The 21,936-nt window shown below is 41.4% G+C and overlaps 1 protein-coding gene across 1 annotated transcript in view; it reads right to left on the bottom strand.

Annotated features, from left to right (window-relative positions):
- pacrg (PARK2 co-regulated) overlaps positions 1 to 21,936 on the bottom strand; it is a 150,561-nt gene that overhangs the window by 57,297 nt on the left and 71,328 nt on the right. The window contains exons 3-4 of the mRNA XM_063497714.1: positions 10,994 to 11,165; positions 1,180 to 1,329 (exon numbers count right to left, since the gene is read on the bottom strand). Coding sequence (XP_063353784.1) covers positions 1,180 to 1,329; positions 10,994 to 11,165 — 322 coding nt within the window. The remainder of the gene's footprint in view (positions 1 to 1,179; positions 1,330 to 10,993; positions 11,166 to 21,936) is intronic.

Raw genomic sequence — 21,936 nt, forward strand, 5'->3', positions numbered from 1 at the left:
CTCGCTTGCACTGACATGCTTTACTTTGGTAACATTTTCAGCCTCAACTCTCATCAAACTTTACAGGAGAGAAACTCTGCCGGATGCCTATAAACTACTGAAGAGGAAGCTCTGTCCTTGTTTAGCAGATTGGGCCCTGTGCTTTGGCAGCTGTATGGACCTCTCTCTGGCAGAGGCTGGTCTCAAGAGGTGGATAGCAGAGACGCCTGCCAGGTGAGAGGTTGGCTCAGATTTAATCGATGCCTGCCAGAGGAGGACAGAGGAGCAGTCGAGGCAGGTGGACAGGACGCCACAGTAACTACCAGGCAGATATATTCATGGTGAGGTTCACCGGCTGACTCCGGAGCTTTTGGTGTGGCGGAGAAACTCGCGCTTCAAAGCGGTTTAGGGGATTGATTTGACAGCTAATTTACGGAGGAGATTTGCATAAGGCCGTGCGCTAATAAGGCGGGCTTTCCTGTTCCGTCCTTTGTCTTTTCTCACTATCTCAACAAACAGATAAATGTAAGCGAATTAAAGAGACAACAGATTCAAATTGGATATTGATTAAGAGACTAAAGCCTTGTGTTTTCTCCCGTTAAAGCTTGTGTTTAGATGATTGATTCACAATGTCAGTCTCCACACCCTGCTGTGGTGTTTGGGGCTGGTTGTGCCTTTAAGCCTTCAATGGGCCCACATCATGTCACACCATGCTAAGTGCTTTGACACAGCCACACAAAGAGCCCTGCCTATCTGATGCCAATCTCCCCAGGTCCTGGTGTCACCCAGGTGGAGCCTTTCAGTGAGAGCAAGGACAAAGTCTCCTCCTCAACAGCACTGCACAATGCCGCCTGACTGACAGCAGAAAAGACAAAATTGAGCTTCTCTGTCAAGTGGATGCTTAAGTGGAAGGAGGAAAAGTAAAAAGGACTCGAGGGCAGAAGCTTTGAGTCTACAGCAAAGAAAATGCAGAAAACAGAATCCTTTTTTAGTTGGGCTCAAATAAAAAGAGACACTTAACCTCTACGTGGCATTTCTCAGGACTGTCGAATCACCTGGTTCACGCCCCTCCCCCCATGACTGCTGCTCTGAAGTCATGCCAATATTAGAACAAGCTTACACAATATCTGCTCCAAAAGACAAACACCTCCCACATCATTTGTCCTTGAAACACTCCAGAGCTTGGTGCCTGAAACTCACTTCTCTTGTTCTTGAAGAGGTTAAAAACGGTGAGGATCTGCCTGAAGTAGGGCACCAGAGCTTCTCCCACCTTGTCTGCAGACATCACCAGGTGCTGCAGGACTTTCATGGTGGTGCACATCACCTGATGGTTCCTTGTGTTCAGGGCATCTGGAGGGCAGCAACATAATTTGATATCAGTTAGCAATATCAGTTAAATACAGTCAATTTACACATTGTTTCTTCATGTAAGTGAAGGCGATGATCTGCCTTGGGAATGGGTTTAGCAGACTCCCTTTTCCTTGAAAGAATTTTCCTTAAAGCAGAGCTTTGATTTAGACTAGCTTGTCTGCAATCAGTGATTTCAAATGCACTGGGGAGGCAGGAGTAAGTGAGAGCCAATCACTGGGCTATTTGGCCTACAGCTGCACTTAACTCCATCTCCCACCGATAGAGAGAACAAAAGAGAATGATGGTGGGAGAAATGGAGAGCTCGTGATCCAGAGAGACAAATATGGAGAGGAAAAAAAGGGGGAGAAAACAACATAAGACAAATGTCAAATCAGAGATTAAGATAGATGAAAGACAGAAAGGAAGGGGTTAGAAAATAACTTGTTATTAGCCTCTAAGACTGGCATATTCATACTTGTTGTTTTATTTCGGCTGCTTTGGATTTTATGTGGCCCTTTGAATGAGCACTGGTAATTCCCTTTGTGCAGTCTAAAACAGTATATCCCCACCAAAAAAAGTCAGGTCTCTTTATGAAACCTTAAACTGTCATTTGACGCCTACTTTCACAAAAAAGGGGTTTGCAATACCATCACACTGACTATTCTGCCAGTAAGCGCTTAGAAAAACAAATATGAAAGGCACGAAAAAAAGAAAAACCTTTTAAAAGAAATAGTCAAAAACAAAGAAATCAGCTACGGAGTGCAAAAACACTCAGAGCCTGTGGTTGATGGTGAGGAAAATAGGAATAGCAGAGAAATGCCGCTATTATACAGTTTCAATCTGGTAAAAGATACTAGGACACGGCAGAAGTATTAAAGCCAGCCATTTGACTTTAAAGATGCAATGAATGAGGATATCAACTGCTCCACGCCAATTTAGAGAAACTGTAGCCACAGGTTTTGCTTCGTGGTTATGCTACTGACTTTGGTTAGTAAAGCTGTCGTAATAGTAAATGCCACAGAACAAATGTCAATCGACAGGCAAGTCAGTCAAGATTGGAAACAAACAGGTTTGCCTTTCAGTCATGTTGATGATGACAACATTCAAACACAATAAATTGTTTGTTTAACGTGAGGTGACACAAATTCACAGGAAAGCTCTTTCGTCATCTTGGCCAACTGGAGGTATTCGGTTCCTCCTCTTCATAAACTGCTGATGTTGCAACTAAATAGATTTTTGTTTCTGTTACAGGGAACAAAGGCCACATCTTAATGACTGACTCTGAATCTACTTTGCTTTGGAGATCTTTTAGAATTTCAGCTTGATTATCTCTTCAGCATGGACTGCTTGTAGCAGTTTTCTATTAACAGCAGGTCTCTACCATTCCCTGTCGTGGGTGGTAGAGGCTAAAAACAGAACTAAAAGGCAGGAAACACTTGACATTCACCAGAAGCCAGAAAGCCGTTCTGGGAGTCCATCAACTGCTGATCTTTAGTGAAAAATGCTATTTAAAAAAACATTTAAAAACAAGGCAAGACAGTGCTCATGGAACCATTGCACTAAATGGCATCCGTCTCTTCTTGTCAACATGGACCTCTTACCTGCATGCAACAAACCCACATGTCAATGGTCCATAGCACTTAGATGACATGAAAGCTGGGGGCTCCAAAAATTCTATTGAAATGTTGAATCTGTTTATAAAGATCATCAGAAACATGCCTAAGTGACAAAATGAGTGGCACAGTGCTTCATACCAAAAGAAAAAGTTTGCTAAAAATAAGTTTTAAATAAAAAATAAAGGTGAAATTTCTTTTCACTGAGCTCAAGTCACAAAATCTAACGAAATAAAAGGTTTCTGGATTATTACCCCCATATCAGTGGTTAGTACACACACACACACACATACACACACAGATATATGTATATATATGTATATATATATATATATATATATATATATATATACACACACACATATATATGTACACACACACTAGTTGGACAGTGTTGAAACAGCATTGCATATTTGTGGAGGAGTTATTTAGGCTGTCCTTCGTGATAAAGTCTGCAGATTATCATAAACATAAGCAGCTCTGAGTTTTGTATTTTTAGCACAAACTCATGAACACAATTTCTACCGGCAGCATGTGTGTATATACTGTATGCTTCAAGATGAGTACAAAATTGATTGTAAGGGTCAGCAACACTATATGAATAGCCCTGCATGTAGCTCAAAGGCTTCCAGAAGAACAATGACTAATTAACTTCCAGAAACTGCTACTGTGAACCCCTGTCTAAATGAATGGAGCCTGAAAGTGGTTCTACCTGCCTCTAACTAACCTGTAACAGTAACTAACCCAACCAGTGGGATTACATGTTTGTGCGCAGCCAAGTTAAACCCTTTGTCTTTCAGAGGAATTGGAGGGACATTTGCGATCTCTGCCATGACAGAATTCTTCCATGAATCTCAATTCATTCATTCATGGGTCTCTGTTTTTCTGAGTGCTACTTAAGTCTTTTGTACATTAGAATCAATACATATTTCAAGTCATTAGTAGAAGTAGTAATTTACCCATACCCATCTGCAGCACCTTATTCAAACTCACATAAGACTAACCGAGAGAGAGGAAAAGGGCACCAGCCCTAAAAGATTGTGTGTGAGCAGCAAAGAGAACAGCGTACTGCATCACCCAGTGAAAGTGTTAAAACAGCTAATATGCAAACATGGAGCAGTCCCGAGCACACGAAGCCACACTCTCATACACCACTCACACATCACACACACAGGCGCACCCGTACGTGTGCACGTACATGAGTGCACATTCCAGTGCAAGCATTTTACAAGCAATGGGACAAAAATGTCAGCCTCAGTCACGAGCACAGGCAGCGCTGAATGTGGCAGTAACAAAACACGAACCAAGTTACGCAATGTTAGAAGAGTCACATAAACAACATGAGGCTCAAAGGTTCAAGGAATATTGCATACTGCATTCAGAAAAGACTATGTGAACCAGGGCCACTGCTTTGTGTCCATCTGAGAGCAGGAGAATGAGAAGGAGCGTGACTTTATCTGTGTCGGCGACAATGTGCAAGTGTGTGAGTGAGCGAGTGAGTGAATGAGTGTGTGCTGAATGAGCAAATGTATTGTGCTTCACGCCATCTCTCCATCGTTGCCTTAGTGTCTCTCCCCCGGATAGACAAGCGCGGTGATATCTGCCATCACCGAGATAAGGTGGAATGTGGAATGACAGGAATTTCAAACCTACATAACAAACAATGAAATTCTAATTACCAGCCAGCGCAAACAATTTTCCCTGCTGTGACATTTGGACCGCGGGACTGTTCAATTATTCATCAGCACTCTTGCCTCACTGCAAAAAAGAAAAAAAAAGAAAAAGAGAAAGGAAAAAAAAATTAAAAGAGCCAGAGTGGAAGGCAGCCGAGGGCCTGATATATTAATGCTGGTTTAAAACCTGTGTTGGGACAAATCTGAATAATCATCTATTCATGCTAAGGCCTGTTTCGTATTCAGCGTGGAAATAAAACAACGCTGACCCCATATTCCGCTTCCTGTGAAATGTCAGAGGCAGGGGCGACACCTCGGAGAGTTTAGCAGTGAATTGTTCTCGCTTGGGGTATAAATACACTTCTGAGATCAGACGAAGATGTTCTCGTGCAGAGGCGTGACTGAGGATCTCCTTGTAATGAAAGTCTCATTTTAGTTCAAAGCCGAACAAATGCTCTGCCAATCAACTGCACGCAGGCATGGCTCAGAATCTTCCTCCTTATTTAAGGACGCCAGAGAAAGCCCAAAACAACGGCGTTTCAAAAACATTCTGCCTTGTCTCCTGAGTCACCTTGGATCTGTTTGGCTGAACAAAACCATTTTTTACGACTTTACTTACACAAATTGATGTTTCATAGCAAACCATTTGTCATTTCAAACACACACCGGGAAAACAAAAGCCTTCTGAAATGCGTCAACGCCACAAAAATATATTAAATGCTAGAAAATCTGCTCTCGCCTCTTTTCCCACAGTAAGGTATTCTTTCTAAAGCAAGCAAAAGGGAGCATGGTGTACAGTAGGAAAGAGTTCAGTCTTTAAGTCACTGAGGACGGGGCCTCAGAGTATAATGTCAGCCAGAGCCTTCCTCATTGTGTATTCTCATTGGGTGACCTGCAGTCATCATCAAAATTCACCAGGGCCTGACGTGGCTCAGTCGCTCTGCAGATAAGAGTCTGCCAGCCACATTGAAGATGTATTAACGTCAGAGGAGAAAAATATATATCTTGCCATTTTAAACTGTGGATGGCTTTTTACTTTCTTCCTCTTTCTGCCATCCCTCCTTCTTTCCAACGCCATAGAAAAGTAATTAATCTGCAACAGAGACACGGACTGGCGGCTTTGCCTTGTGGATGGCAAAACGGGACTGATTTTTAATAAACGAAAAAGTTAATAAGGAGCAAGCCATTTAAAATTCCATTATCAGGGCGAAGTGTGTGTTTTCATGAGGAGCATAACCATCACCTTTGGTCTGGCCTCCAGAAGGCAAATGGCCAAAACTGCTGAGCGGTTTGAACTTATAAAATGCTGTCTGGGTTACTGAGTAGCCAAGTACCACTGTGTATAATGTTTAGTTGTGTGTAAAGTGAGTGCTTCATTACAGAGGGCCAAATAGACATTATGCTTTCATGTGCCTGTATAGAGACTTACAATCTATCTGTGGTGGTAGAGGAGGTTGCAAACACACGTGTGCAAGCAAAAGAAGGTAAACCAGTGCTTGAATTAATTATTAATATAAATACTTATTGACAAAAAAATTTGAAGCACAGATTGGTTATCTCATTTATCAACAAACTCCAGCTGAGCGGGGTTGAACTGCAGCTGGTAGTTCTTGCTCTGCTTAGTGTAGTGGCAGCTCATGAACCAATTCTCCACCAGCTGCAGGTTTTGGTTGGAGTAACCCTCAAGCCACAGCATAGGAAAGGAAGGGCTATCTTCACCAGCTTCAACACGACAAGGTGGATTTGAACAAGAGAAAAAAAAATCAATCAAAAGATTCAGAGAATCTGCAGAAAACTCTGTGCACAAAGGGCAAGCTTGACATTCAACACCAGATGCCTGTGATCTTTAGGCCCTTAGGTGGCACTGCATTAGAAACATGGAAATCACTGCCTGAAATCACAGTTTTCTGTGCCACCCAAAAATGTAAGTTAAAGCTCTATCATGCAAAGAAGAAACCACAAAAGCTGCATCTCAGATGGAAATACAAGCTTGCACATCTGAAAGCTACCGTCAGTCCTGAGCTGTAAATACAGGTTTTAAAGCAGCAACATGCTCATATCCAGGTGGCTTTTTCAAGAACGAGCTTGCATATTTCAGCAAGACAATGCTAAACCACATTAATTATAATAGCATGGCTTTGTAGTGGAAGAGTACAAGTTGCTGAACTGGCCAGCCTATAGTCCACACCTTCCCACAAGTGAAATGTCTGTCACATTAAAAAAAAGAAATCTATGACAACAAAGATCAAGGTCAGCGGACCAGCTAGAATCTTACATCAGACCAAATTTGGGACAACACTGCTCTCCTAAAAGTCCACCAACTGGTCTCCCGAGTTCATTTATTGTTGTTAAATGAGAAGGAGATGCTACACAGCGATAAACATGGGCCTGTCTCTTTTTTCTTAAAATGGTACATTTTCACGTAATCATTTGATAAAATATTGTTTTATGAAATTTGCAAATCACTGCATTCTGCTTTTATTTACATTCCACAGAGCATCCCAACTTTTTGGAATCGGGGTTGTTATAAAGCAGTAAAGCGTACGCACACACGACACTTCGGAGTTGTTACACTGTATGATGTGAAACAGTTAAGACCGAGCAGCTTGTGCTCAGTGCGACTTTCTGCCAGGGTCAGTCTGTCACAGTGTCTCTGTGTCTCCAACAGCCCTGCCTGGTGTTGGCCGTCATGCCCCTCTGCCTCCACAGACATCCAACACCCACACATAAACAAGAAGCACACACACTGCACACACACGTACACACCCCCAGCCAACTGCCCATGACATGAACACTACCGCAGGCTCACTGGGCGCCACTTAAAGGCTCCCACTTTGAAACTGACACTCCACTTGGCAGTGGCGCCAAACAAAAGAGTTTCTGTGTGTGTGTGTGTGTGTGTTTGAGACTTTGTGCCTGTGCTGAAATTTTTTCAACAAAGCCACACTTTGCATTCCTCCAACTTCATCTTTCCTTGGTCTTCCTTGATCTTGCCGCGCATGAAACCTTTCCTGTTCGCATCCCTATAAATTCTGAAGTCTATTTTTGAAGTCGTACACCACTTCGCCCTCAGGCACAACCTTTCCGCCCTCCTTAAACGTGTGTGTGTATGTGTGTGTGTGTGTGTGAGACTGTGCGCACGCGTGTAAACGTGTCAGCCTGGAAAGGTAAGGAGGCACAGCATGATGACACAGTTAAATGTAGCATGTCACCACATTCATGGCAGATTATCAGGCATACTTTTAGAGCCAGCGTCTTCCGGCAAATGCAAAATAGAAAAACAGAAAAAAAAAAACAAGGACGCTTCACCCTGAGGGTTAATGTAATAATAGGAACTGTATGACAGCGAAACCAAATTAGGACGTCACATCAGGACTGGTTGTATAATATTAGAAGCGGCTGTAGCAGCAGACTGCAAGACAGGTGATTCTTTTCCTGGTAAAGCATGTTGTTCTATTTTTGTTGCATCGAATCTCCAAAGCAAAGCCTGAGAAAAGTCTAAGAAAGATATGTATGTAAATATAATAAATATATATTATCTATAAAACCAAAGTGAGAAATCCATTTTCATTAAGGTCAGATTCCTTAACCCTCTTACTCTTGCCCCTTACTCCTAACTATAACGTTACCAGGCCCTTTATTTGAGTGTTTTTGAAATGTGAAAGTTAGATATTCATGGTTAGAAATTCATTTTCATGGTCCCAATCTATGACCCAGCTTTTGTGTTTTGACTTTTGATTCAGGTTTATTTAATATTCTGTTCCTAGTATTTCATTATTATAGTTGTGATCTCTGTTTGTAGCCTGAGGTCTTAGTTTGTTATCTAGCCTTTAGGTTTTCTGTTATCATTCCTCTCTGTGTTCCCCGTCCTCTTGTGTCTAGTTTCCTGTGTTGTTGTAGCACCCTGTGATGTCTGTCTCTCTCGCTTTCTTGTCCCTTGCTCTCTCACTCTCTGTCTTTAGGTCATGTCTGTCATGTCATGTCTGCATGTGATTCTTATGTTCTAGTTTGGCTATTGCTTGCTTCCATGTCTTTTTATCCCCTGTAGTGTAAAGCTCAAATGTCCTTGTCCAAGTCTCAGTGCTCTTGTCACTTCCTGTTTTATTCTGATAGTCACTTGTCTTGTGTGCAACATGTTCAGTTTTGCTTTGCCTGTCTCATCAGTAGTGTTGGTCAAGTTACTTGAAAAAAGTAATCAGTAACTAATTACTGATTACTTCCCCCGCAAAAAGTAATCCCGTTACTTTACTGATTACTTATTTTCAAAAGTAATTAGTTACTTAGTTGCTTTTTAAAACATGATTTACACCCTAATTAGGTAATAAAGCGATAGATCTTTCAGCCCAATTCTACTTTTTCTGCATAATCCATCATATAAAATGCAATCAAATGAAAAAGTCTCTTTTTAAAACTTGTTTTATTAGTTTTAATCTTTTAACTTTATGCATCAAGCAAACATTAAATTATATGCAACATTCTCTGACTGGAAGAAATTTGTTTAACATTTAAACCTATTTTCTGCACATTCCAACACATAAAATAAAATAGTTTTTTGTGTTTACACTCAGTCTTTCAAATAGATGCACGTAAAAGACAGCAGAAAATAAATAAAATCAAAGACTCAGTGGTCCTGTTGCTCTATTTTCACCTGTATAGCAGGAGTGGGGCAGGCGGAGGTTTGCCCTGGTGCAGGTGTGTCGCAGCGGTCAGTGGAAGGATACGGCAGTTTCTCTGTGAATTTCACATTCCAGTGGCAGCGTACTCGGTGCTTGCTCGGAAGTTTAGGGTTTTTTTCGCTGTAAAAAGAAGTTTTCTTCCCACGCAGTGAACAGCGGACGCTAATGTTTTTGTCACTTTTTACGGAATTAAACTCAAAGTAAGGTCAGTACTTCCACACTTTAAACGCTGCACGCTCATACTCTCTCCCGCACTCGTTATATTATCCATTTTTGATCTGCACACAGCTGTTGCCACAAACGTTGCACTCACTTACGTCATTGTCATGAGACACTCTCGCAAAAAAAAAAATCACAGTTTTAGTAACGCAGTAACGCAGCGTGCTTACGGGAAAGTAACAGTAATCAAATTACCTTTTTTGCAGTAGTAATCCCTTACTTTACTTGTTACTTGAAAAAAGTAATCGGATTACAGTAAGTAATGCGTAACGCTTACTTGTAACGCGTTACTGCCCATCTCTGCTCATCAGTTAGATTATGTTCAGCTGTGTTCCCAACTGTGGTCCACTCACACGTTTGCTCTTGTGTGTAAATAATGTCTGCATCTCCCTCTGTTTGTTGTCTGGATTTGTAGTATATTCCCAGTTTTAGTTTTGTAATCTGTAATTCCAGCAATAAAACTGTGTTTTGAGTTCAGTTCCGTCTCCGAGAGTCATGCATTTTGGGTCCTTTCCTGCCTGCTTCCCACAGCGTAATGGCAGATATAGCCTCCATGCCCGTATAGTGAAGCCAACATTGGCTTTGATTGCAAAAAGACCTCTGCTTACATAGAAGTTGCCCGCAGTACAATGACTCTCTGATCCTGAGACCTCAGTGAACACTTTCCTGGCCAGTTTATGGGTTCAGTAATCGCTAATAAAGTAACATGAAGTTTATTTTGTAAATTAGGGTCATTACTCGAGTCAGAAAGGTGACTCATGCAGGACATGCTTGTCAATCACAATGACGTCACAGTGGCTACGCCCATCTTGCCTCTGGCGTTTTACCAAGCTCTCATTAATTCAAGGCAGCAGAAAGGCACACCATCTCAGATGGGAATCAGCAGCTGGGAATGCCTTTTAGTGTCAGAGATCATAAGCTAATGAGGCTGCCACCAAATAGTGAATAATGAAATAATGACATGCAAAAATATTTATTAAGGCTGCAGTTCAAGTCTGAGATGATTACTCTGCTGTCTATCAGTGATAAAATAATAATAATATTTACATATACAAAGGTTTGGAAAAGTAATGTAAATGATGATGAAGATGATGAGGACATTTTGCTGCCAAAGCTAATTGAAACACTGCTATATTTTCATCACAGAAAATTGCCATGATAATAACTCTGTGTGATTGCAAAGCAGACTTTAGCCCTGAAAAGTAATCATTAAAACCGTCAAGTTACACATATTTGAAATTTCATCTGTGGTTTCTCTCTCCTTCTAATTAGCTTTAAAGATGTGATTTTCATGTTAAATCCGGCTCCTCGCTTCTACTAACACTGTAACTGACTTGGATTTGTCTCCAGGTAACTATACATTTCCCTGAGAAAACGAGAGCGAAGCGAAGGTAAAATGACATGACACACTGGGTCACGTGAGAGAGGAGCTCTGTTTTGTGTGGTTGGTAAACCGTGAGTGCGGGCACCCTCCCAGACTTACTCCTGATGGGCATGATGAGCTGGGGGATGACAGGCAGGATCTTGGGGCCTCCGCGGTCCAGCATGTCATGGATTCCCTGGCGGGCGAAGAGCTCATACGGAAAAGCAGTCTCAGTTAAACCGTCAAAGAACAGTGGGAGGTAGTGGTGGTAGTCCAGTGTCTCGACGTCCACCTGAGGACAGAAACACACATTTATATCACAGGTAACATTAGCTCCCTATTAATCTTACTATTAAACTTACTAAAAATACTTAATCTTAAGCTTGTCTCATTAAAGCTTTGGGTGTGTAACAGAAGGTTATAAATGTAAAAGCTCAGATTTTGAAATTTAAGTCAAATTTAAGTAGACTTTAAATAAGCCACTCCAAAACCTTCATTTTGTTTTGTTTTTTAGCCATTCAGAGATGGACTTGCTAATGTGTTTTTAATCATTGTGCTGCTGCATAAGTGTGACTGAACTTCAGGGCACAAACTGACGGATGGACATTGTCCTTCAGGATTTTCTGGTACAGAGCAGAATTCAGGGATCCATCAGTTATAGCAGGTTGTCATGGACCCACACTATCACACCAATGTTCTTTGGACTGATGAGTCAAATGTTGAATTTTATTTGTAAACGCTGCATCCTGCTGCATCCTGCTGCATCCTGTTTGCGATGGAACTGCCTCAATGATGCCATTTATTCCTAGTGTCTTTCTTATTGCTGAATTGTGAACTCTGACCTAATTGAGGCGAGTGAGCCTTGCATGTCTTTAGATGTTGTTCTGGGTTCTTTTGTCACCTCCTGGATGTGTTGCTGATACACTCTTGGAATAATTTTGGTAGGCTGGCCACTCCTGGGAAGGTTCACCACTGTCCAAGTTTTCTCTATTTGGGGACAATGGCTGTCACCATAATTCACTGGAATCCCAAAGCCTTAGAAATGGCTTTCAAACCCTTTCCAGACTGATCATGCCAATGATTTTGTTTCTCAGCTCTTTCATTAGATGGTGGTTAGATGCTTCTTCTTGAGATCTTTTAGTCTTCTTCACTTTGTCAGATAGGTTATATTTAAGCAGTTCAACAGGTCTCACAGTAGTCAGGCCTGCATGTGGCTAGTGAAATTGTTTTCACATAAGATCAGGAAGATTTACATTTTTTTCACTTGATAAACGAATCATAATTTAACACGTATTTTTATTTATTTGTCTTATCTTTGTCTAATCTTTGAAATTGTTTGATGATCTGAAACATGTAAGTGTGACCAAAACCGCTTATCCTTGTCAGGGCTAAATGTGATCAATATGGAAAAAAAAAAGCAATCTGGAAGTTGACAAATACTTTATCACAGCATTGTTATATTCTGGATTACTCCCCTAAACATAAAAAAGAGTAGTGTGTGTTAAATGTGAAAGAGGTCCTGATTAAGTTTCAGGATTCGGTGAGCTGGTGAATGTGTTGCTTACAGCCATGAGGCCCCCTCTCATTCTTTGCCCTTTCTCTTTGTTTGTCCTTGGCTCTGCAGAAAACTAGGGCTAAATCTCCTCTTGCCCTCATTTATAACCCTCACAGTGAACACATACACTCACCTACACACTCTCTCTCACACACACACACACACACACACACACACACACACACTGCTAGAGGACAGCTGTTCAGAAGATCATGACACCACAGCATGTGGCGTCCTGTGGGGGCTGACATGTTAACACCTGTTTACACCATTTACAGGACAGACAGAGAGACGTGCAGAAACACAATCAGGTGGTAGATGAAGACATTTGTCCAGCTACAGGCTGCTGGCAGACTTTGATGTTGTTCAGCTGTGTTCGTGTCTATTGCGTGACACGTGAAAGTGAAGTCTTTCATGTGCGAGAAGCTATTGGGCCGGAGCCACTCAGGCACAATGAACTCGAATGCACAGGTGATCCAAAGGAAGCTGTCCTTGAGTCACGAAATGCACGCAAATCTTACATCTAACCGTGGCTCACACAGCATGTGCATGTATACCGAGGTACCAAGTGTGTATCAATATATGCTTTAGTGCACAGGCAAAAAAGGCTATAAGAATTACAATAAAGTCACCTTCCCAAAATGACATATCCCTCCCAACTCCAAAGTACTGAAATAATTTTTAAGTGACCACGTGCATGTTCACATGAATTCTTGTGACAATGTGCTTAATGTTATTCACTTTACCTGTCAGTGGCTTTAATGTTGTTGATGATTGGTGTGTACAGGCGCACCCTACTGGGCCACGCTGCTCTGTGCTGAAATGTCACCCAGGCAGTGACACTGTGTGCTTTTAAGTCCCTCGCCCCACTGCCGGTCAGAGCCGAGACTTCAAAGCAGGGCTGACCGCCCTTACCTCGCTCAAGCTGCCAATCCTCCCCCCCAACTGCCCCCCCACCCCGGGTAAACACAGAGATGGAGGAGGACAGACTAAAGATGGAGACAGGGCAAAGATGGCGACAGAGACGGAGAGCTTGCGCTGTTAGCGCAGAGAGAGACAAGGCTGATTGCTTTGAGGCAATTTGCCGGCCAACCTTGACCTTTCCCCGCGCTTGGTCAAGATCATCACCGTGAGTCAGGCTGACTGGAGACAAGAACAAAAGCAAACACGAGCCCAGAGAGCAGGGGTGGACAGGGGATGAGAGGGTGAGGAGAGGCGAGATGACACTACATCACCGTGCTGCTCACTAGCCAGTGGCAGTCAGTGGTACACAGGGACACGTCATGCCATAAGCAGCTTTTCTGGATGAGGCTACAGAAATAACACAAACAGCAGACACAATAAAACACTATCACAAAACCCCTTTTAACCAGTACACTTGGCCTTGTAGAAGCAACTTTAAAATCTTAACACTGGACATAGCAGGCAGTGAATTTCCCAATGTATTATTTAAATACTGCTACATTAGAAACAATGCTAGACATAAAGTAGGATATTTCATTCAGCTGTAAATGAGATAAATTGAATTATTATTATGGAATTAAATAACATAAAAAGGGAGGAAAAACACCCTAATTTGAGTAAATGGAAAAGAATAATACAATAATACAGCCTATAGAAAAAAATACCCACAAAATGCAGTTAGTTTAAATGTAAAAAGATGTGAACACTACACCAGAATGTGAAAACTTATCTGATATCTTTCCCCCCTAGCTTCAAATTATGCTTTAACGTAATATGCGACTTTTTTAAATGAATTCTTACTTGCAGAAACAAAAAAAATGACACACAGGAGAGCAAAAAGTCAAAGTAATACCTGGGGCTAACAGAAAGTGGCACACGCAGTTTTACTTTTCACTGTTAGCACATTATCTGCTCTCACACGACTACGTTGCGAACCTGCGATGTTGCGTGAATAATTACCTGAAGCATTAATTTGCTGCTGTTGTGAACTCTGATGCTCATAATCAAAATCACATAAACAAGCACTTAGGGACTGACTGAAGATTCCAGTTAGCACCGGCAGAGTGAGGACAATCAGCAAACACTCCTGCAAGCTCGCACAGTTTCACATAAACACATACATTCCTGGGGAATCTTAATCAGACACTGTGCTGAGCGCTAACTCTTGCATCCGCTATTGATTGTCCGCCCAGGTTTGTTTGTCTTTGGGTGCCTGAGGGAATCCCCCCGGAGTCTGGGGAGTCAATGAGAGTGGAGCACAGAAAGACTATCAGCCCAGCAGCAGCAATTAGCCCTGGGACTCAGACCTGCGTGTCTCCTCTGGTCAGCGCTGCAACGGCAGACAGACAACAGAAGCAGGCCAGCCTCTGCTCATTAAACAGCGGTATCAGAGGCCCCTGACAGCCGCAGGAGACCAGGAGGAACAGAAAACAGCAGGTTGCCACTTTAAATACATAATACCTGGACGCCATTTGGTGTGAGGTGTGTGAATACATGTGTGGGTGCCCGTACTCATGTACGTGCGACTCCATATGAAGCCCGGGAGTGTGCACAGACGTGATAAGCTGCAGTTTTTCAGTGGCAGTGTGTATTATTTCTGGTACACACTCTGGGGACATAGAGGCTATAGAGGAAGTGTGAAAGTGACACGGAAAATGGCGGGGGGTTGTTTTGGGGGGTTTGAACCTGAGGTAAGTGCTGTGGACTATGTCACATGTAATCTGATGTAACAAACAACACGCTGACACTTCCCATTACATCGACTGTTAGCTTGTGGGTCCAAGGTTTTGTGGGAGGGGGCGGGAGTCGCTGTCTGTAAACTTACATTTCCAAAAGAGCAGCAGCAGACATCTAATCAAACTAAAGTAGCTGATCAAATCCTGGCCTGGTGACGCACTGGTGTTGTACCTGCACTTTCAACTGAACTTTGTGCTGAAACAAAAAAACGCTGTCATCTTATCTTGCTGTCTTAGTAAAGCCTGCCTCATAGAACAGGCACGAAACAGGCTGCACTGCAGCTGTTTGACAGTGATGCTATTTTAATTGATGATGCCATAATGACTTGACCTGGATTCTGCCTCCTGTTAACACAAGTACAGGTTGCTGTATTTAGATGAGCTGGCAGATGAGCTGCTGTCAATTATTTCAGCTTTAAGAGGAGAACAGGTTTCCTATTGGAGCCGCTAACACTGTGAGTCATTCACCGCACAGTCAGTGTAGCCAAACAAGCATCCATTAGTTCTGCTGTAAATGTATTACACAAGACCAAAAAAGAATACAGAGCTCACACATGACAGAAAAAAAAAACAGTGTACGTGCATCTAAAAGATAGGCCCAGGAGAGAAATACACCCTAGAAGAGCTATAAGTTATGAGGGATGCAGGAGGCAGGTGTGAACCAACCGGCACTAAAAATAACCACACACAGCACAACAGTGTAGTCTGGGCTCCACCATGTAATTAGCTAACCAAACACTGACTGTACATTGTGTGTTGGTCAGGGTTTTTTTTTTTTTTTTCTTTCTTTTTTTTCTATAACCTGTGTTGTTCGGCAGCTTCAGCAAACAGGATCATGATCTGTTGAGCCAAACACTCTTGCCTTGCTCTATGAACTCTCTATAGATGCCTCTTCTTAGTCAATTTCTTTTTTTATTCATATCAATAAACAGATAGTGTACCGATGCCAAAGTTGACAGACGGGGAGGGTCAGATTAGCATGAGAAAAGAAAAAGATGATGATGATGAAAGAGATGAAAAACTGGGGGAAAGATAGGAAAGAGAAAAAATAAGAGAAAAAGCACAAATAAAGTCAGATTCTGTTTCATTTTTATATGCATGCATTCTTCTTTGGTAGATGTCAGATTACGGCACAGTCAGTCTGCAGCCACATCATCATGACTGAGCAAATTTTCTTAAATTTTCTTAAACGAGATTTAAAAAAGGAAATTCAATTTGTTGCAGAGTTCAGTGTATCTGAGTGTGTGCAGAAACATTTATCTCCTGATTGATATTTTGTTAAGAAGTCTTGTTGCTATGATCATAGTAAGCTGTGAATAAATTTGATATCCTCCGTGTCTTTTTGCAGCAATATAACACATATCACATATTTACAAACCTTGCTAAGCATACTGAGGATGGCTCAGGATACCGTGCTGTTTGTCAGGTTTTGTCAGTTTTTGTGGTGAACAATCCCAAATGCAAACTCTTGGGCAGATGAAAACAACCTTTTATTAAAAGCAAAACAAAATCCATGCACATGTCATGCAGTGCAGGACTACCAGGAAAACACAGGAAGCTCAGAAACAGGCCTCGGTACACAACATGAAATTAAGGCAAGCTGAGGAAATAAATGCACAAGAGGTAATTAGGGAAAAGGGGAGACACCTGGGAACTACATACAGCTGAACTAAATCTGAATAATGAGACACAGGAAGACACAGACACATGTCTATCAAAATAACACAGGACGTAACTAATGGCCAGTGCCATCCTCTATGCCACAGGTGTCCAACTCCAGGCCTCAAGGGCTGGTGTCCTGCAGGTTTTAGATATCGCCTTGGGTCAACACACCTGAATCAAATGATTAGTTTATTACTAGGCCTCTGGAGAACTGCAAGACATGTTGAGGAGGTAATTTAGCCATTTAAATCAGCTGTGTTGGATCAAGGACACATCTAAAACCTGCAGGACACCGGCCCTCGAGGCCTGGAGTTGGACACCCCTGCTATATGCCGTTGCATGCTGGAGCAGCAGGTTGTGGGTCGCAGATGCCAACAGACTCAGTAAACTGATCCACAAGACCAGTAATGTTGTGGAGATGGAGATGGACTGTCATGGTTTACCGGGGCAAGCTGTGTGGAGTGAAGAATAACGGACCCAAAGCCTGGCACTGGCTGAGATGCGATGAGGGAGCTTTATTGACATGTGGTGGAAATACAGACAGCAACGGAGGTGACAAGGACAAAAACTAAGACAAACCTAGACTGGGAAAAAACTAGCAAACGAAAATGAAACCTAAGCTCACCGGAAGAAACACAGAATGACGCCAGGGTGAGACACGGAGTGGCACAGGGAGGTGACCAGTGACGGGAATAACGGCGTTACAAGTAACGGCGTTACTTTTTTCAGCAACGAGTAATCTAACTACTTAATATTCCTATCGTTACAACGCCGTTACAGTTACTAACAAGGAAACGCGGTCCGTTACTATTTTTCAACAAACAGACGGTTGAAGCTGTGTTCAGCTTACCGCATCTTATATCAGCTGCAGGAAGTAGCTGTAAGTAATCTGGACGCTACAGCTTTAAGCAGCTGCGCGCGCTCCCGCGGACGGCAATCACGATCACTGTCTAGCACAACACCTGGAGCTAAGGGGCAAAACAATCGCAGGAGTGCTGCTGTTTGACTGAGGAAGAATAAAGTAGTCGTGGTAAGTCAATCACATGACCACTTAAAGACAAAGCAACAAGGTGATATATACCAGTTTATAAATTGTGTTGATAGGCCACGTAAAACCAGAGTCATGATAAACAAGATATACGCGGCGTTTTTACCTCAATAGTTTTGCCACGTTAGCGCTAGCAAGCACTCTCTGCTTATGAGCAAAAAACCAAAACAAAACAGGGGAAGTTTTAGGAGTGACGGCGAGAGAGAGAGAGAGAGAGAGAGAGAGAGAGAGAGAGAGAGAGAGAGAGAGAGCAGAAAAAGAGAGAGAGCGAGTTTTGAGATGTGAGAGATTTGTGACGTTTAGCGTGTTTGGAGTGTGTAGTTAATGTGTTGTCTTGTGTAGTTAGTGTGTAGTGTTGTGGATAGTTTTGTGTTGTGTGTTAGAACAATGAAGCGACTGCTGTCTCCAGGTAGAAACAGGAGTGATACACCTGCTGCTGTCAGACCTGCAGGTATCAGGCTGTGATGTTCTCCTTTATAGTGGACAGAAATTATGTTTTTGGAGTGGCACAAATAATTTGTGGCATCTTACTGAATGCAGAACAGCTGATTGTTCTGTAAATAGTTTGAAATGGTTATTTAAAAAATCAAGGTAAATGGATGCAAATAAATTTGTTGTTTGCAAAACTTGTGCATAGGATTTTAAAACTGACAATTAATATTTGCATTTGAAGTTATGAAATATGATTCATTAAACATGTTTATGGTTGTTACTGTAAAAATATAACTTTTTCTACTCTGATTTTATGGTTTTTGTCTGATTTTAGATCAATTCTGGTTATACAGTTTGTCAAAATGAAAACATGACTGTAAATTCAGACACGTGATGTTGTGCTAAAAAGAATGATACCAAACAAGGCAAAGCAAATAGTTTTTAAAGGTAAAATGTGGAGGGAAAATCAAGAGTAGTAAAAAAATGGCCAATTATACCCTGGACCCCAGAGGGTTAAACGTTCTTTGTTTTTTTTTAAGTAACGCAATAGTTACTTTTCCAAGTAATTAATTACTTTTAGAATATTGTAACTCAGTTACTAACTCAGTTACTTTTTTGAAGAAGTAACTAGTAACTATAACTGAATTACTTTTTCAAAGTAACTTGCCCAACACTGGAGGTGACACAGACGGACCGACAATGAGCATAGGTAAACACACACTATATATACATATGGAGGGGAACGAGGAATGCAAAAGAGGAGGGAGGCACAGCTGATTCTAATTGACAAAGTAAAACAGGAAACACAGAACACAGGGGAACACATAACAAAACCTAGAACTAGAACTCAAGAAATACTAAAAGACTAAGGAGCTAGACAGCGTGAGAACGAAACCAAAAACAAAAAATCCAAAACATTAAAATACACTGGGTCACCGACCCAGAACCATGACATGGACTCCCTTAAAGTGGTGTCGGAGAGGTAGATGTTGTCTAAGATAAGGACACCTCCCACCCACTCTATGACGTGCTGGCCAAACACAGGAGCAGGTTCAGTGAGAGACTGAGACTACACATAATGCACCACTGAATGGCACAGGAAATCATTCCTGCCTGTACAACTCCTCCATCTAATGAACAGTACACAATACAATAGTTCCATCCGTTTGCACATCCTCTACAGTGAAAATAACAAATAACAAAGTTTTACAGTTTACAGATTAGAGTAAAATGTCAGTCATAAATATTTAATCTCTGTAATATTTGGGATATTTATAATTGAGCTATTTGTATATATTAGAGCCATTTCTTATATTTTGTAACTCTGTTACTCTTCTTATTGTCTTGGAGCAACTGTAACGATATAATTTCCTTAGGGATTAATAAAGTATTCTGCTTCTCATTCTGATAAACAGCAAACACTAACAGGGTGATTAACTGTACAGGGGGAACATAGGAGAAGCATTATAAACCAACAGAAGAAATACAGTAAGTGGAACAGAAGCACTGAGAACACAATAGGCAAACTAAGAATCGAACTGCAGACGATTAATAGTCACTAGAACTTAGGAGTCCAAATATGCAAAATGCATATTTGGGTAAAAAAAACTCAGGATAATGACAATGTTACACTAACTCCGGGCATTAATGCGATGTGATTGTAGTAATACATCAGTGCTCCCTGTCATTGAAATTTCTTTAACCAGAAGCCCTAGAAATTCTCCACCACTTACTTTTTCCTTTTAAAACACGATTTAACAGTAATAACATAACAATAAAAAAAATCACCTTTTTTACCCAACAAAATAATAGTAATTATTATATGTAAAATGGAGTATGTATATTCACAGTTTTCTCTAGTGAGCAAGCAGATGCCGTGCTGAGCGGAGGCACTGAGTACATTTTTATTAGACCAAAATTTCAGCCACTGCTTTAACGCATCAAACCAGCTCATAAAAACATAAAGAAGTTTAGAAAAGGAATAAAGAACCAGACAAATCTTGTGACTTAGCACTGTTTTACCAATTCATTCAACATGTCCATCCACTAAATATCTATTAATTACAGAATATGATCTTTGTATGATTTTGTTTATTTTATCAATGGAAATCAACTCAAAGCGTCTTCCTCTACCTAAGAAGGTCTGCTGCTCTCCAACAATTAGGATTATCACTAAGGCTAATCTCTCTGTAACTCCAGAGTGGTACAGAGCTGGTATTTCTTGACCTTTATCTCATCATAGGGGTTTGGCTTCCTAGATTATCAAATAATAGGTACATAAAGCATTGCATTAAATTGTTATTCAGTGGGAGCGTTTCCCAGAAATCCCAGTCATTGTTTAAATCCCCCCCTAGTGTGGAGGCCAAGGCTTTTTTATGAAGATCAGATAAATCCGCCATGACACAAGTCAATAAGTAGGAAAGGTCAGTTCACCATCAACATGACACATACTGTGTGGATAGCAAAATCACTCTTACTGCTATAAATGCATAAACTGTAAAGTCGATACTAACGTTAATAGTTGGCCAGAGATGCTCAGCATGTTTAGTTCGAGATTCATCTTATATATAAAAAAACATGAATTCAGCTTTCAATTTTTTTCCACACACAGAGAACAAAGATAACAATACACATAGGAAAATCGTGCCTGAACAGATGTGTGCAAACGTTTTTTTCTGTAGAGGTTGCTGAGTTAGCCAAATCCTGAGAAATAACAGCTGGTGCCCACCTGACTGTAGGTTGCTGCTAACTTTGTCTCTTAAAATACCACTGAAGCACTTTTGTACATCCAGCTTCCTGTTCTCTGTGAAAGTGTTAACACATGTTGACGTCTCCTCATTAACTAAATTAACACAGTGGCAGCAAAATAAGTTCTGGCTCTGACATAAATATTGTCTTTTATTTTGAACAAAACTGTGTTTGGGTGGATGCTGCACCTCTTACACACAGCTTTTTTTTTTTTTTAAATAAGCTGTTATAGCAGCACCTCTCCAACATTTCAGAAACTGTCGTGAGCGCACAGCACAGACAGGTAATAATTTATTCATACTAATCCAAGCTTGTTTCCAACTGTGCCACAGGTGCACAGCACACCTGTGGCCACAATGTTTCCAAAAATCAGTCGGCATGCTGCGTGAGCTCACTGCGAATACGAGACAGGGGGAAAAAAAATTAAAGGGAAAAGGATGAGAATATTTTGACTTTCTTGGAGGTCACAATAAGAGGAGCAAGACTGGAATAGGCAAACGATAAGTGAGGGAAAGAGGAGTGAGTCACTCTCGCTATCTCCCCTGACAGCTGTTTCCATCTAACAAGCATGCAAGTATGCTCAATTCAAAGCACTAGTAGCCGAGTGCATGGTGTCAATTGAAATGATACCTAACACAGGCTGGATGAGACAATTTCGTGGCTTCAAAGATAGTTCAAAACCGGGACATAGTGAGTTATGAATTTTATGTGAACCAACCGCTCTCTCTCTCACACACACACACACACACACACATACACATATAAAAACATGCATACAAATACATGCTGAGATGAAAAGAACTTTATTTAGGTACGCAGTCGTGCCGGCAGTCTTAAATGGGGTGTTGAGGATTAAAAGCAGGAGGTTGTTATTAGTGTAACAAACATTAGCCAGGCGAGCCGAAGGAGCGACCCTGTA

This window comes from Pelmatolapia mariae, linkage group LG16_19 (assembly GCF_036321145.2).
Source record: "Pelmatolapia mariae isolate MD_Pm_ZW linkage group LG16_19, Pm_UMD_F_2, whole genome shotgun sequence".
NCBI classification, from domain to species: Eukaryota; Metazoa; Chordata; class Actinopteri; order Cichliformes; family Cichlidae; genus Pelmatolapia; species Pelmatolapia mariae.